General features: G+C 28.7%; 1 protein-coding gene across 1 annotated transcript; it reads left to right on the top strand.

Moving 5' to 3' along the window:
- The first annotated feature begins 265 nt into the window (after window positions 1–265).
- On the top strand, window positions 266–4,723 carry LOC143198004 (sialin-like). The gene is made up of 7 exons (XM_076406904.1): window positions 266–343; window positions 1,308–1,495; window positions 1,562–1,810; window positions 2,289–2,580; window positions 3,757–4,050; window positions 4,252–4,490; window positions 4,576–4,723. Exons 1-7 carry the CDS (start codon window positions 310–312, stop codon window positions 4,720–4,722), a joined length of 1,443 nt encoding a protein of 480 aa, XP_076263019.1. The 5' UTR covers window positions 266–309; the 3' UTR covers window position 4,723.
- Window positions 4,724–17,156: the final 12,433 nt, after the last annotated feature.

The raw sequence follows: 17,156 nt of genomic DNA on the forward strand, positions 1-17,156 counted from the left end.
TTAGTAAATAGTTTATGGTATGGTCAACGTCTATTGTTTCATTTCCGTTAATTTATAATTAAAAAATTAATATTATATTGTATTTTTCTTTTTATCACTTATAAAGTGCTTCCTAAATAAATATGACGTCTTCTTACTATTCTTACTATTCAACGCCGACAAATAACAACATCCGTGCTGTTCGAAAGCTTATTAAAGGTGATCGCCGATTAAAATAAAACATATTTTAGTTACAAAATGACATTGTCATTCTATTGACATTTATCCAGAAAAGCTAATAATTTACACTTGTCTTGCATAATTTTAAATATGGCCGTTAAGCCTCTGCATTGTGTTTATGGAAGTAAGTACATTTTATTTCAGATTTTAAAGAACAATTAGATGATCGGAAAAACAATTATGAGGAATCTCAATAATATTTTTACTGTAAATTTGTAAATGGAAATTTCTTGTTTAAAAGTATAAGTAAATGTATAATACTGCTGAATGTTTAAAATAGCAAGATTATTATTATGAATTCCTTCCATCGGATCAAACTCCAAAAATGAATATTATTTGAGTCCTGTGCATGGTTACTGTGAGAATATTCGTATCAAGAGATCAATTTTATGGATCAATAACTTCTTTTATTCTCGTCGCGATATTTGGACAGCATCTCACAGGACCGTTGTCGAAAACATGGCATTGAACGACATTAAAGTAAAATATGCGTTGAGGGACATGCTCGACAGTGAAAATCAATAATTGTTAACTCCTATAGGTGGAGAATACTAAATACATTAGCTGATCGGGAGCAATATTAGCCAGCAAGTCTAATATAGTCATCATTCAACGGATCCAAAATAAAGTGTTGCATGCTATTGTCGATATTTCGTTCTATATCTATAATAAAGTGATACTGCGCTATATCCCTTTAGAACCCATAATTACGGCAAATGCTTGCATGCTTGCTATTCAGCTAAATTTGCCAGGTAATAGTTAGGAAGATAGTTACTTACTAACTATCATTTATACACATTTAACTTTAGAGTAAGAGTTAAAATAAGACATTCTACAGATCACAGAAAATCAGTCAATGAAGTGTCATGTATATAATAGTTATCATAAGAAATACTTATATCCACCAATATGACTCTTAAACTAATAAGGCTAATAATTTTAAAAAGTCCCTAAATTAAAAAGCCGACATACAAAAATTATATACGAAAATATATGAAACATACAGTTCAAAAATGCATAAATAAGAAACTGTCGTATTATTTCAAATATCCACCTATACTAACACTAACTGAACTATTTGCTTTTAGAGTTTATAATACCACAGAGAGTGGTTCTAGCTATTGTTCTCCATTTGGCTATGCTCAACGTCTACAACTTGAGAGTAGTCATCAACGTAGCAATAACGGAAATGGTTGAAAAACCACCACCGTCAAACCGTAGCAGGATCGTCGATGACTGTCCTAATTTACTACCCGAAAAAGATCCACCAATTAAAGTAATAATATTTATTTATTAAATTCCTCATTACTAAAACAATTTATTTTATTATATTTTCCTTTAGGACGGTCAATATAAGTGGGACTCAAACGATCAAGCTCTTATTAAGTATATCTTCTTTGTGGGGTATTTTATTGGACATTTTCCGGGAGGATGGCTGTCTGATAAAATTGGAGCCAGACATGTGACTGGAACTTGTATCCTTCTGGCAGCCATACTCAATTTAGTTCAACCAATTTTAATCACATCAGGGGGAGAATACTGGGGATTTGTTTATTCTATTATTATTCGGTTTTTAATTGGCCTTGTACAGGTAAAAATCCATACCATTTTACTAATTTTTTTTTGCGAAATAACAGAGTTAGAATTTAAGTATTGTCATGGTAAGTTGTTAAGTTGTTGATAAGTTGTTCATTAAGTTCGCGAACATTTTCGAAAAATCCTCTAGATTATGGATCCCGTCACATTCTATTTTTTTCACAAGGTCTAAAGAAAATTTCTATACAAATATTAAATTGCCGACTTCAAATTCAAAGAAATACTTCTGATTTCAAATAACTTAATAATTACTAAATATACTAAATATATATAATTACTATATATTAATTATTAATAAAATAGTACTATAGCTAATAACAAATAATTAACTGTGTGATAGTAAAAAACAATATGTTATTGCAAAATGTTTTATGATTTCACATTCACTGTTCACAAATTTTATTGAGAAACCAACAATATTTTATTTTATTGAATTTATTGTGGTAAATACATTTAAAATAACCTACTTACAGGGACCTATTGTACCGACCATAGCGACATTTATGAGTAACTGGGCGCCTACAAAGGAACGGGCCTATTTGGGTGGTATCGCTTATGCTGGAGGAAATTTAGGAAATATTGTTGGAATCATCGTAACTGGTGTAATTATCTACTATACTAGAAGTTGGGCCAATGCTTTTTACCTATGGGGGTTTCTCGCCATATTATGGTATATCCTGTTCCTCTTCACTGTTTTCTCGTACCCTGAAACGCATCCTTTCATTACCGATGAGGAAAAGACATTTTTAGCAGAGATAATTGCCAGTAAGTTTTTATATATCATTATAAACAGTATGTAAGAAACCTGTCTATTAACAAAAATATTTTTCTAAAATCTTGTTGATGTTGTTACTAGTAATTTATATTAATTTCAATAAATGAATACTTGTCTTGAGGAAGTAGAAAATTGATGTATTAGGTAATTGTATCTATTTTGATCTACAATATCTTTTGATGAAAATCCGAGGTTTATATATATATATATATATATATATATATATATATATATATATATATATATATATATATATATATATATTAGAGTTTCCTTTTTACTAAGTAGGAGTTACCCAGCCTACTTACTAGCGTGACTGCTACTTTGCTAACCAAGCCGGCCGCCAATGTAAATGACTCTTCCACAATCTAACCTAACTATTAAATTGTGCACATAACACACTTTGGAACGGGTTCATTGTGTATGTCAGGCTCGGATGATTGTCGATTAAAATTCGGAGTGAAATTATGGAGCCAAGTTTTATCCATTGTCACATATCAACGCAAAAACTTGGGTTTATTACGCTTGATCATCTTCAAACACTGCTCCAAATTATCAACTCGTCGTTGTTTTTGGTCAAAAGTGAGCTCGCGCGGCACCCACTATGCACAAAGCTTTCTCATACCCAAATATTCGTGAATAATATGATTTACACGTTCAGTTGATATCTTTAGAGTGTCTGCTATTTCATTCAATTTCAATTTACGGGCATTCAAAATCATTTTGTCATTTTTTTAATGTTTTCATCGGTAACAACCTCTTTTGGGCGTCCACTGCGTTCACCGTCTTCGGTGCTCATTTCACCACGTCTAAACTTAGCATATCAACCCTTGATGGTTAGTTTTCCTGGAGAAATGTACGGAAATTCGGCATCAAGCCAAGTTTTTGCTTCAACTGTATTTTTTCCCTTCAAAATGCAATATTTTATCAACAGACGAATTTACTTTTTATAAATTTTTTTCACAATAAGAAAAGTTGCTTCACTCAAAATTCAATCAATAATCAAAATAACAAATTAATGATCCGACAGCTGTCAAATGTATACACACCTCTTTTGAGGGTTAGTGCTAATTAAAAAACATATGGGTTTCTAGTAGCGCTATGTGTGTGTGTGTGTGTGTGTGTGTGTGTGTGCGATTTATAACATACATACTTTCCTTTTCTAGAAAAACCTACTAAGTTTCATGTTCCATGGAAAGAAATAGCTACATGTTGCCCAATTTGGGCAATTTTTGCTGCTCAATTTGGACATAACTACGTTCTTTTTGCTATGAATACGGACTTACCGAAATTTGTTAAGGAATTCTTGAAAATGAACATCAAAAACAACGGAATTGTCACAGCTATGCCGTTCGTCTTTTGCTGGATATCAGCGATCGGCAGTGGCTTTATAGCTGACTTCATAATTAACAAAAAATTAATGAGTATTCTCAATATGCGGAAGCTCTACACTATAATATGTAAGTATAGCATTAAAATGTTAATTAGTTGACAAAATAAATGTTACACAGTAAATGACTTATTATAAAATATCTATAAAAATGTTTCCAATCTAACACACTAAATATATTGTTCACGTCTGAACAATTATTTGATCATGTTGATTGATTAAATCGAAACTTTAGGAATGTGTTATTAATTTTAAAACTTCCATTTTAAAGCAATCTTAGGTCCAGCTATTTGCAATGTAATAGCGGTGTATGTGGGTTGCTCCAGATGGTTAGTTGTATTTCTCTGCACTTTTGGAATGTTTTGGATGGGTCCTTTTTGGTCTAGTACGAAAGTAAACGTTTCCGATCTATCCAAACATTATGGAGGCATTCTGATGGCAATTATCAATGGTTTCGGCGCTTGGGCTGGAATTCTAGCTCCATTTATAACAGGATATTTCACACCTGATGTAAGTTAATAAAATATTCTTACTTTGCATTAAATATATTATTTAATTTCATATAGCTCTTGTAGAAACCTTAAATTATTTGTAGGGCACACTTCGTCAATGGAGATTAGTATTTTGGATAATGATGTTCATAGCTGTGATTACGTCGGTTATATATTTGTTTTTCGCTAAAGCTGAGCGGCAAAATTGGGATTACTGGGAAGGAGAAGCACCACCTACAACTGATGCCTAATAGATCTGTATAATATAAAATTTAGTTAATAAAAAAACTTAATAATCGTATTAAATTGTCTTTTTATTATTATATATTTTGCGTTCGACTAAATATAAATTTTTTCAAAAAATATTTTCATTAAATCAAAATCAGGATGAGTAATACTTGCATTACCAAAAATACACAAAAAATATCAGAATTTTGTTTCTATTTTCATTCTTTAACAAAAACAGGTTACGGATAAAATAATATAAACATCATCCGTATAAATAATTTGACGCGTATGTGTTGCTCAGTTTACATGCTAAATCATGTAGATTATACATCAATATATTATAGGCTTTATTCTGCGACAATTCAAAGAACCCATAGGTGAAATATGTGATCTCGGAATGATTATTTAACGTTTCGCGACCATATCCACGACAATGGAGAATAACATACAAAACATGGTAAAATATCATCGACGAAGTTCAATAGTGGGCAAAACTCAAAGTAAACTGATAGACACCAACGAGCAACAAAAGAAGAATTATGGACTGATAACATAAAACTACTGCGGTAAAAGTGATAGCAGAACTCAACACTCAACATTCAATAGAAGCCAATGTTAAACTGTGAAATAAATGATGCATGCGGCTATAATAAAACCTAGAGACGTAGAAGAATGTGAAATGATCCAATGAATCATAATTTACATTTTTTCCAACTAACACAAAAAAGCCTACGATCCAGAGTGCCTACTGTCAAGCATGTAGGATGTTTAGCAATTCCTCTGATTCACATTATTAGCTAATGGTGAAGCGCCACTGATGAAATTCTTGAACTATGACTGGCATATTGCTGCCAAACCCTGTCATATTCCAAGAGGGTAATAAATACATCCAAATAGTTCAGTATTTATTTGAGCACTAAATATCTTCCTTGTACAGCAAAATCATGAAACCTCAACATAATTGAACCGTTATGGGGAGTTTTAGAGTAGAGAGTGAGGATATTTTCATGTTCGACATCACTAAAGCAACTGACGGATGTTTAAGTGCAAAAATGGTGTCTTATTCTTGGAAACTATTCAGACACTTTAGGAATCTATTCTGCAAAGGATTTAAGCTGTTAAAAGCAAATGATGACTCATTAACTAATTAATAAATAAATGTTATTTATGTCTTATTTTGTCCATTACTATGGATATACGTCCAAAGTTTAGTTTGCTGTGATTTTGTTGGGTTTCAAATCCATTTTTAATGAACATTGCTTATTTCGATAATCAATTGTATGTATGTTTTATTTTTTTATAACAAAAATAGCTAAAAACTGTATTTCAGATACTTTATAAGAATAGAATTTGATATTAAATTATTAGGATATTGAAAACACTGTATTCCATTGCAATCTAGAAATTGGATTTCAGCACCTTATAAATTGTTAATTCTACTCACGTCCTTGAATAAAAACACGTCCAGATTGTAAATTCTAGTGATCCACGCATATCTAGCATATCAGCATATCATTATATTTAAGTAAGAAATATAGCAAAGGTAACTCGACCGTATGTCCCTTTTTAATACTAACTTTTCTGGCTATATGTGCCGTTATCACCGATCAGATCAGATAAAGACAAAAATACTTTTTCATTTTTGCAAATTTACAAGATATATTCAATTTTTTTTTATTTCAGCGTAATTAACAAAAACTAACCCATCATATACTAAACCTTATAATCATGAACATTCAACTTCGGTGACGACGTAGGAACAATCCATGACTTCTTGCGTTTGAAACTCTCTTAGTAGATCCAGTTTTTATTCCCAGTCATTATACCCGAGAGAAAACTCTTTTCTTGCTTGGCTAGCAATGATGCGATGTTAAAACAGTTCGAAATAGCATATTCAGTCAATTCTATAAAAGTTATTTCTCCCCCTTTTCGATCTTGTCCATCGCATATATATGGAAAGAGTTGATTCTTCTATGTTATCTGAAAGTTAATTGAATGACGGATACTATTGGTTTATAGTCTCCCCAGCAGGATTATATCAACACAGACCAAAAATATTAATGAACCCTGAGGTTAAGTTGCGCGTTCCAAAGAACTCCAAAACAATAAAGCAGAACCAATCAACAATTATTATGGTTAGAATTTAAAAACAATTAAACAAATCAGTAATCAAACCTGCACAATAAATATCAATACAAAACAATTATCTTGACAAACGAATAGAAAATCAAATAAAAAATAAAATTGTGCATAGATAAAAGTCTTCTGAAAACAAACCTATGTACAGGTTAAAATTAAAATTTAAAATAAACACCGATTTCTTAGATTTAAAATAATAAAAAAATATTTTATAAAATTTAAAAAAAAAATTTTTAAATACTTTCACCGATTCGTTGAAAGCTTTGGCGACACCAATAAGCCGTACAATTCACCATCTTCGAAAACCGATAAATGAAATTTGGCGGAAAAGCATTACCGTAAGCTTTTAAGTGTATAATGAGCTTCGGCGACAGATCTCATCAACTCAAACAACAAATAATGATTAACCTCTGTGTACACTTAATAACTCTATAACTCTAAATTTAGAAGTGTTATTTTATGTAAATAAATATTGCAACCATCCAATTTAACAGTTAGATTAAGATGTTTAACAGTTGTTTATATTAATACATTCTATTTTCACCTATAGATATCGCTGATCAATATACATACAAGCAGCTAATATAATGAATTTGAATTCAGTTATGAATTCCATGTGGTAACAACTGCATCTTGGCGTTTTTTTTTGAAATATCATTAAGAAAAATAAATTATATTGCGCAAATCAAAGTAACTTCCCTCTTAAACTTAACAGCATGGCTTTCAATAAATACAATGATCAGTGATAAATACCTATTATTATATTAATTCAATAATCCTTCTGCAAATACTGTTTCATGGGCTTCATGCCTTTGAAGCTAAAAAAATTACGCCGTCGTCCTTGTATGTGTGATAAATTTCACAGTATTTGAAAAATGATAGTACATTATTCGAATATAATTTATGCTTTATTATATTTAATAAGTATGCATAACAGTGGTTAAATAAATGCCATTGACAATATTTTATAAAAAACCAAAGAGTAATTTAATTCAGAAAACGAATTTTCAACATTCTTAATACCATATACAATGTATACTATTATTTAGATAGAGCACATGTTTTTTTTGTTTAAAGCATATATGAACTTACATTGTTTTTTCTCTTCCTCCCAAAAAGTCCACTTATCACCCACAGAAGCCATTAATTTTGTATTCAGCAGACATGTCCAAACAATCTCTAAAACAATCTCAGTAAGAAACATATAGAATATGACTTAAACATTGCATTTGAAAGGACTAAAGTTTACAGATATTATATTGTATTAGATATAGGATCCTAACAGTGTCCAAGATTTATATATCTATTAATTTATATCTGCAATCAATTAAGATTGTTATCATTGCATTAGCCACCATACGGATTGATTTTCTAGTCGATTGCTGGCTAACTATAAATGTAACCAAGAATTATTAGTGGTACTGATAATTCGAGTAAAGTCATGCAAAATATGATTAGATCAAAACAGGCAACTAATGTTTCTTCAACAGTTTATATCACACGCAGCGACAGTGTAACGAAATAATTCTCATTAAATAAAAACAGGTTTAAGAAATTTATTGTTTAAAAAATAAGGGATATTTTATATTATTTGATCATATATATATTGATTCAATAATAACACATTCTACAAACATAAATATTTGTAGAAGATCGATAAGAGTTTCTAATAATACCGTTAATCTTGAAATATGTTTTTGTTACTTAATTGTTTTTACTAAATCATTATTATCATTTATTAAAGAACTAATTTGATATAATAATTTTAATAGAGGTAATTCGGCCCTGACCTGTGCAATATTTTACTTCAATTTCAAAAGTGGTGTCTTAAGAGGTTCAAAGCAACTAAAGTATTATTTCACCTATTTGAACTACAAAATCAATAAACATAAAACTGTTCTAATATAAATAAAATTGAACGTGTTTAAACTTGGAGAGGAAATCAGATTTATTTTTTCATCTTATTGCTTTTTATTCGTTCAATAGAAAGTGGGCCTCATTAATACATCACAACAAAAGAATATTGAAACAGATATTTCAAAATATTATACCTTAAAAAATATATAAATAAAGGTCAAAACATAATTTTATATTGAGTCATTATAATCTGAAAATCGACTCTATTCAATTTATATTTACAATTCGTCCACTCAGACAACCCTTTAAAACAACAGACGGTGTGTAACATTTTCTTATAACTACTTTTTACAGCAGTAATAAATGACAATTAAAAAGCTCGTTGGTACACCTCAATAAAAGAATATTCAAACATCACTTTTAAAATGTTAAACCAAAAAAAAAAAGAAAAGTTGAATTAATATGGAAACTAATTAGTTCATATAGAGTTATTATAATTCTTTTGTTGAAGTTCTCACAGATATCGTCAATTTACAACAATACACACCATAGAATAATATAATTAATAAAGATGGTATAATAAAATGCTATAATACACAAACATAGATTAATATATAGAGTGTCACTTAATATAAATAATTTCAGAATTGTTTTGCGTTGTCTCAGCAGAAAGGCGCTGAAAAGGTTATTTCGCTGAATTTCATTGGTTAGTTTAAATTACCATTACAGGCACCTGTAAACAAGATATTTTAATAGGAAAGTATTTCATTGGTCGAGAACTTCATAAGCATCACGTGACCAACCTCTCAATTAAATGTAATTTTCCAAAATAATTTATTCAAATAAAATTCTATATAAATACAAATATTATAAAATATCATAACACTAAAATATAATTATATAATGAATATAAATAAAAAATAATGAAATATAATTATGTAAATAAAAAATAATAAAATGTGAATATAAGATAGGCTATCTAATTGAATAAATATCTCTTTGGAAATTGAATTTCAATTCAATTCAATTTCGAAATTAAATCTCGTGGCAAATACAATCAAAATTGTCTATAGCCCTTTTTCCCTTTTTCATATCTCTTTAGTGTTATTAAATTTAAACGAAATGTATTAAATTTTCTTAAACTAATCTTTTGAGGGAACACATTCTGAAAGCAGAGCAGCACAGCTGAAAGTCTGTGTCTGTTTATATTTTACTTGCTTGTTCAACGCAAAAATGTATTGAGACAAGTTAAAATTATTTTTACAATGTTATTGTGAAAATTGTGGAACGAATAACTAAAACCATTAAATTCTATGATAAACGTCAAGAAGGAGAAAACATACCAAAAAGTAATACTTTAAAGACCGTGGATAAAAAATAAAATGTATGATATATATCAAAATTACTACTGTGCTCTTGTTATGGTAAAATCAAGGAGTTAAAGAGAGAGCTTAGAGATATATTAACAATGTAATAAAACAAGCTCTTCTCTATAAAATCAAGCTCATCTGGTTGATCTACAAATTGTATAATTTTATTTTGTATTGATATATTTTTTAACATCTTTGTCGAAAAGGTTATCTCGGTAAGTAGCTTTAAGTTAAAATATTAATTATAAGTATCTTAACATTTGTTTCAAGTAAATGAATCCCTTCAAAATAATTAAACTTTTAGTTGATGGCACTTTACAAGCAACTTTTTAAAAGGTAACAAAATCTTTTCAAGTAGTATAGCACATTTACCTTCAATGTAATATTGTCACCGCCCAATTTGGACACATTTTGGTTTTAAAGGGTGGGTAAATAATTTCATGATTTATTCTGTTGTATTTCTATGAATAACAATATATATGAATACAAATGTTCTATATAAATAATTGTACATGAATCAGGTAAAAGCAATGCTGGGTCACACACACATCCTTAATAGAGCTAACTTGGGTTGTTTCTTGCTATGAAAACGACACCTGGTTTTGTTTTTTTTTTTATTTTCCCACATACACAAAAATGGCGTCCTAGATAAATCACAGAAACAATCAATCGGGTTGTAGAAATTGGTCAATCAAATGTTTTTCATCAATGCTGAAAATAAGGTATCAGATATCTATTGGATTGTTAATAAAAATTTACAATAGAGTATGGAATGAGGAAAAACTTCCTCAACATAGGGAAATTGAACTTCCTCTTCCGAACGTTAAAAATATATTGATACGCTGTTATTCACAACTCATGACTGTGATGTACGAGAAATTTATAGGAGACAACCTAAAATCAGCAGTTGATAAGTCGATAACAGAATAATAGAGCGGATTTCAAAAGGGGAGAATTATAAAAGACCATATCTTTATTAAACGACAAATAATGAAAAATTTCAAACCAAAAGAAACAAATATATTTAGCTGTTACTGATTTGGAAATAGCCTTTGACAAAAAAAAATATACCATAGGTTGTATTGACACCAAGGGGTGTAAGTAATAAAATTGCAAGAACAATTCAAAAAATATACAGGATAAAAAGATAAACCAAAGTGGATGTTTAACCCAAATCTTTGAGCTTTAATTCAATAAGCAGATAATGTAATAATAGCCATTATTGGTCAGAATGCAGAATATTGAGATAATATGGATGGATAATATGAATAAAGAATAAAATATGTAAAAAATATCCGAATTAAGAGTATAAAAATAGAAGTAAGTACATTTAAGTGTAGAAATAAAAAAAGTTTAGTTCAAGTATATATTTATTTTCGATATGAGTACTAAAATGGAAATGGAAAAACAATAATAAAATTGAAATGCCCAAAGCAATTTACAGATTAGCCCTACTCATCTGCGAGACGAAGGTATTGGCAAATAAATATAAAAAGTAAGGTATTCAGGGTGCAAAAAAGATGGACAGGATGACTCCAGTATATAGGATAATATATAGGAGATAATATATAGAGACAGAAAATATAACGCATATCACTAGTTGTGCACAAAAAATGGTGTTAAAGAAAATACTATAATTAATTTTACATTTTATTTATTTACATATAAATCTTAAAATATTAATTCTAAAAATGAAAATCCTTAATGTTTACAAATTTTACAAAGTAATGTATAGCTTCAACTTAAAACTAAACATAAAAACTTAAAATAACGTGTAGCTCTAATTGGCAAGTGGCACATAAGGTGGTGAGACATCTATTAAGGTATCGTAGATATTTTCTATTATAAATTAACTGTATGATAGTATATTTGTATATTTATACTCTTATCATAAATTGATAATTTCAGATAGAAGTTCTATAATTCAAGATAAATAAATACAGGGAAAAGGAAAACTGACAAAAAACTAAATAGTTCTACAGTTATAAATACAATTTTTCGTTCTGATAACATCAAATATTTTAGTTTGTTGTGAATAAAACAAAACCTTTTTTTATAATTTAATTATGAGTGTTCATAAATTTTGATAATAAAAATTAGATTTTAAGCTTTTCATTAACAATAAAATTTTCTATAGCTATAGCTGGCTAACTACAAATTTAACCAAGAATTGTTAGTCGTACTGATAATTCAAGTAGAATCATGCAAAATATGATTAAATCAAAACAGGCAACAACAACAGTTTCTTCTAAGATTCATATGACACGCAGCGACAGTGTAACGAAATAATTCTCATTAAATAAAAATAGATTTAAGAAGGATATTGTTTAAAAAATAAGGAATATTTTATATTATTTGAATATATAAATATTGATTCAATAATAACAATTTCTTCAAACATAAATATTTGTAAATCGATAAGAGTTTCTAATAATACCGTTAATATTGAAATATGATTTTGTTACTTAATTGTTTTTACTAAATCAAGATTATCATTTATTAAAGAACTAATTTCATATAATAATTTTAATAGAGGTAATTCGACCTGACCTGTGCAATATTTTAATTCAATTTCAAAAAAGGTATCTTAAGAGTTTTAAAGCATCTAAATAATTATTTCACCTATTTGAACTACAAGATCAATAAATATAAAACTGTTCTAATATAAATAAAATTAAACATGTTTAAACTTTGCAAGATAGTCAGATTTATTTTTTTAACTTATTGCTTAATTTTTAACATAATTTTATATTGAGTCATTATAGTCTGAAAATCGACTCTATTCAATTTATAATTACAATTCGTCCACTCAGACAACCCTTTAAAGGAACACACGGTGTTTAACATTTTCTTATAACTGCTTTTTACAGCAATAATAAAGGACAATACAAGAGATCCTCGTTAATACACCTCAACAAAAGGATATTGAAATATCACTTTTCCAATGTTAAGGCAAAAAAATAGTTCAATTAATATTGAAACTAATTAGTTCATATTGAGTTATTATCAATACACATCATAGTCATAGAATAAAGAAATTTAGAAGTGAAAGTTATATGGAAAATGGGGTCCCACGTTTAAACTTTTCGGAATCTCCTTTACGGGACCAAATGAAACTAAAAATGCAAGAGCTATATGTGTATTTCTTTCTCGTTCGGCCTCGGTATTAATGACTCTAACCTAAGCAGTTAACAGCCATTTGTAGGTGATATAATTTGTATTGTTTATTTACGTCAAATTTTTCGGTATGTGTTTTTATATATATTTGAAAATTACTATAGATTATTCTGTGTATATTAATGTATTAGTGTAATAAAAAGAAAACCTTAAGGGGATCTCTTATGATCTCCTATGTAGGTCCAGGAAAGTTTGTAATCATTTTAAAGATGAAGACTATAGACCAATATGTGGAAAGCCATGGCTGAAATAAGATGTAATTCCTACTAGTAATTTAAATAGTCAGTATTTTATTAAATAATAATGATTTATTGCATTGAAATAATTAAGCAATATTTATTGAGATTCTTTGCCTTTACTACCAGATAAGGAACATATGCCCCCAATCGTAATATTATATCACATAAGTTATTTGAGGCTGATAAATATATAGAAGATTCTTCTACCACAACAAGACCCAGAAGTAAGTATATAATAAGAAACTTATCTTTATTATTAGAGAATAGAGATTCTCACTTGAAATTTATATGTTCATTTACAAATAACTCAGCCTGTCCCATCAGTTTCGTTTCAGGTTGGATGAATAACTAATGGCTTTACCCTTATTGAAATGCAGTGGCAGAGGATATAAACTGTTATCGAAGATATTCTGCTTGCCTTCTAGAAGAACATTAATGCAGATACTGAATAAGGTTCCTTTTTGCTGCTGGAGTAGTAACCTCTAATTTTGGTCGTTAGTTCAGAAACTTGACTGTATAGACCGAACTGCAGTTGTCATATTTGATGAAATGTACCTCAATTTAGGTAGGTTGTTAATTTAGTTGATTCTAAAAAATAATACAACAGAACCATTAATAGTTATATTATCTTATTTTAATGTTTGTTTTAGGTTTGTTTTAAATATTAGAGAGAAGATAATATCAGTAGATTACGTGTTTTGGGTAGTGGAGATATCTCTGTGATTAAAGCAATGTCTTTATGGTCAAAGAAAATTAATGTTATTGTAATATATCAATAACATATACTTAAATATATTATTTTTTTATTTTCCCAGTAAAATTAAAAATTTCTTTTTTAAATAATTTTCTTTTTCGGGAAATTTAAATCCCGCTAAAATGTTTTACTATACATTTTTAAATTTCCCGCCGTAACTAATATTCACCGCCGTCATACGGCTCATGCGTAAGCGCCATCACACGGGGATTCCGAGCGTAACTTAGAACCAATTTTAACATAGGAGACGCGCTTCTAGGTTTCTTTATTCCATGATCATAGAGTAATGTAATCATGGAGTAATAGAGATGCAGACATTTGCAGACAATAGTAAAGACATTTGATTGGCTCATTAGTAATGTGTTATATATATATATATATATATATATATATATATATATATATATATATATATATATATAAAACCATAAGCAAAAATCTTTGGTGCATTGCAAATCAAAATTATCTCTTCCGTCTTTTCCCTTTTTCATATTTGTTTAGCACCATTAATTTAATCTATTAGATATCTATTATGGGTTTAATAAAAAGTATATAGCACACATTATTTGTAATATTCTATTTGAAAAATTATTTTGTGTGTACAATTAAAATAAAAGGTTTTGAATTTACATTTTTAAAAGATATTTCACAAAATTATGTGATATTATAGACGTGGCAATATCGCGGGATAAAATAAGAGTTTAAAAATTAAAAATTAATCAAAAGAAGAGGTTAAAAGAGCCCTACTGACAGTATAATGAAACAATTTTCTGGGGCATAAGATATTGCCTTGGCTCGTATATTCATATAGGAACATCTAGAATTTAAGTTATAGAGTCATCCCCTGCGATTATAATTATTTAAAGAGCCCTCATGTTCCGCCTCTTCACAATTTCCTAACGATCAATGGGATGAAAAAAAATTAACTTATGTTAGACGATTCAAATGACTTCTAAAACATACTAGCCGAGGATACACCTGAATCCATTAGCTGGATCCAAAAAAAAACTATCTATTCTATTAAAAAGCCTTAAGCCACTATATTTATATGGATAATTAAACTTTTTTTTTATGAAAAGAACCGCTCAAAGTAGTTATTAAATTGATGTCAGCTTAAGAAATTTGTTCTTACTTGAGCAATAAATTTTGCAGTAATATTCCTCGTGTATTGAATATTGGTTGACCTACTCTTAATGGATTTGCATTCAGGAGCTACTATTTATTTTATAGGAGCTGCAACTATTGATCCAAGAAGAAAAGTATATACTCGTTTGCATAGCTTCTTTTGGAAGGGGATTAATTTCTAAAATTAAAAAAAAATATATTTGATGTTTAAATATATATGAATAAACTTACCCCAACTTACAACAACAGAACATGATGTAACGATCATACATTTCTTTGATACTTAATTCATTCGGTTTGGCATTTTTAACATTATCAACCATTGTTTCTGCATTTCTTTACTATCTGTGCATCCGTGCATTTACTATGTTGTGCATACACAACACTTCCTAGATCAATAATTCACTTTACTTTTTGTACTAACGACATATATACAAATGAACTAATCATTTAATCTCTAAACGCACTGTTCCTTATGAAGGCCATACTGAAAATGGCGCTCAAAATAAATAAATAACAAACGTACCATAGAAACGAAATGAGCCAATCAGATTCCGTCGCGACTTATAGCGCAGCGATTAAAGTAAATAATAAGTTAAAAGTAGCGACATCTACATGTTGGACGTCGCGAAACATTTCTCCAAAATTTCCTATTAAGCTAAATCTCAATTTCTCTATGAATATAATTAATAGAAATGCTATAATTCACAAACATAGAGTAATATATAGAATGTTAATTTAATACAAATAATTTCAGAATAGTTTTGCGTGGTCTCAGCAGGAAGGCGCTGAGAACGCCAGGAAGGCGCTGAATTTCATTGGTTTGTTTACATTACCATTACAGGCACCTATAAAGAAGATATCTCAATAGGAAAGCATTTCAATTTTCGAGGACTTCATATGCATCATGTGACCAACCTCAAATTCTTCAATTATTCAAATAAAATTAAGACCAATATTATTATTAAAAAAAGACCAATATTATAAAATATCATAAAGCTAAAATATAAGTATATAATAAATATTTAAAAAAAATGAAATATAAATATATAAATAAAAAATAATTAAATTTGATTATAAGAAAGGCTGCAATTTAATTGAATATATAAGATATCTCCTGGTAAATATATAACTATATAACTATAACTATCAAAATTGTCTATAACCCTTTTTCCTTATTCCATATTTCTTTAGTGCTATCAATTTAAATAATTTGTATTAAATTTCTATCTTTTTGTTCCTTCACTCTGAAAGCAGAGCAGCTCTGCTAAAAGTCTATATCTGTTTATATTTTACTTGCTTGTTCAACGCAAAAAGTATTGAGACATGTTATAATTATTTTTAGTATTATTGTAAAAATTGTGGAACGGATCATTAAAACCGTTAAATTGTATGATATACGTCAGAATGGAGAAAACGTATCAAAAAGAAATACTTTAAAGACCGTCGATAAAAAACTAAAATGTGTGATATATATCAAAATTACTACTGTACTCTTATTATGGTAAAATCGAGGAGTTAAAGAGACAGCTTAAAGATCTATTAACAATATAATAAAACAACCTCTTGTCTATAAAATCGAGCTCATCTTGTTTATCTACAAATTATATAATTTTCTTTTGTATTGATGTATTTTTTTAACATTTTTTGTTGAAAAGATTATCTCGGTTAAGCAGACTTAAGCCAAAATATTAATTATAAGTATCTTAAGCAGTATAGATTTGTTTCAAGTAAATGAACCCCTTCAAAATAATAATTTTAATTGATGGTACTTTACAGGCAACTTTTTAAAAGGT

The sequence above is a fragment of the Rhynchophorus ferrugineus genome, unplaced genomic scaffold (genome assembly GCF_030347505.1).
Source record: "Rhynchophorus ferrugineus isolate W39M unplaced genomic scaffold, kcgeb_rfMv2 rfM1, whole genome shotgun sequence".
Taxonomy (NCBI): Eukaryota; Metazoa; Arthropoda; class Insecta; order Coleoptera; family Curculionidae; genus Rhynchophorus; species Rhynchophorus ferrugineus.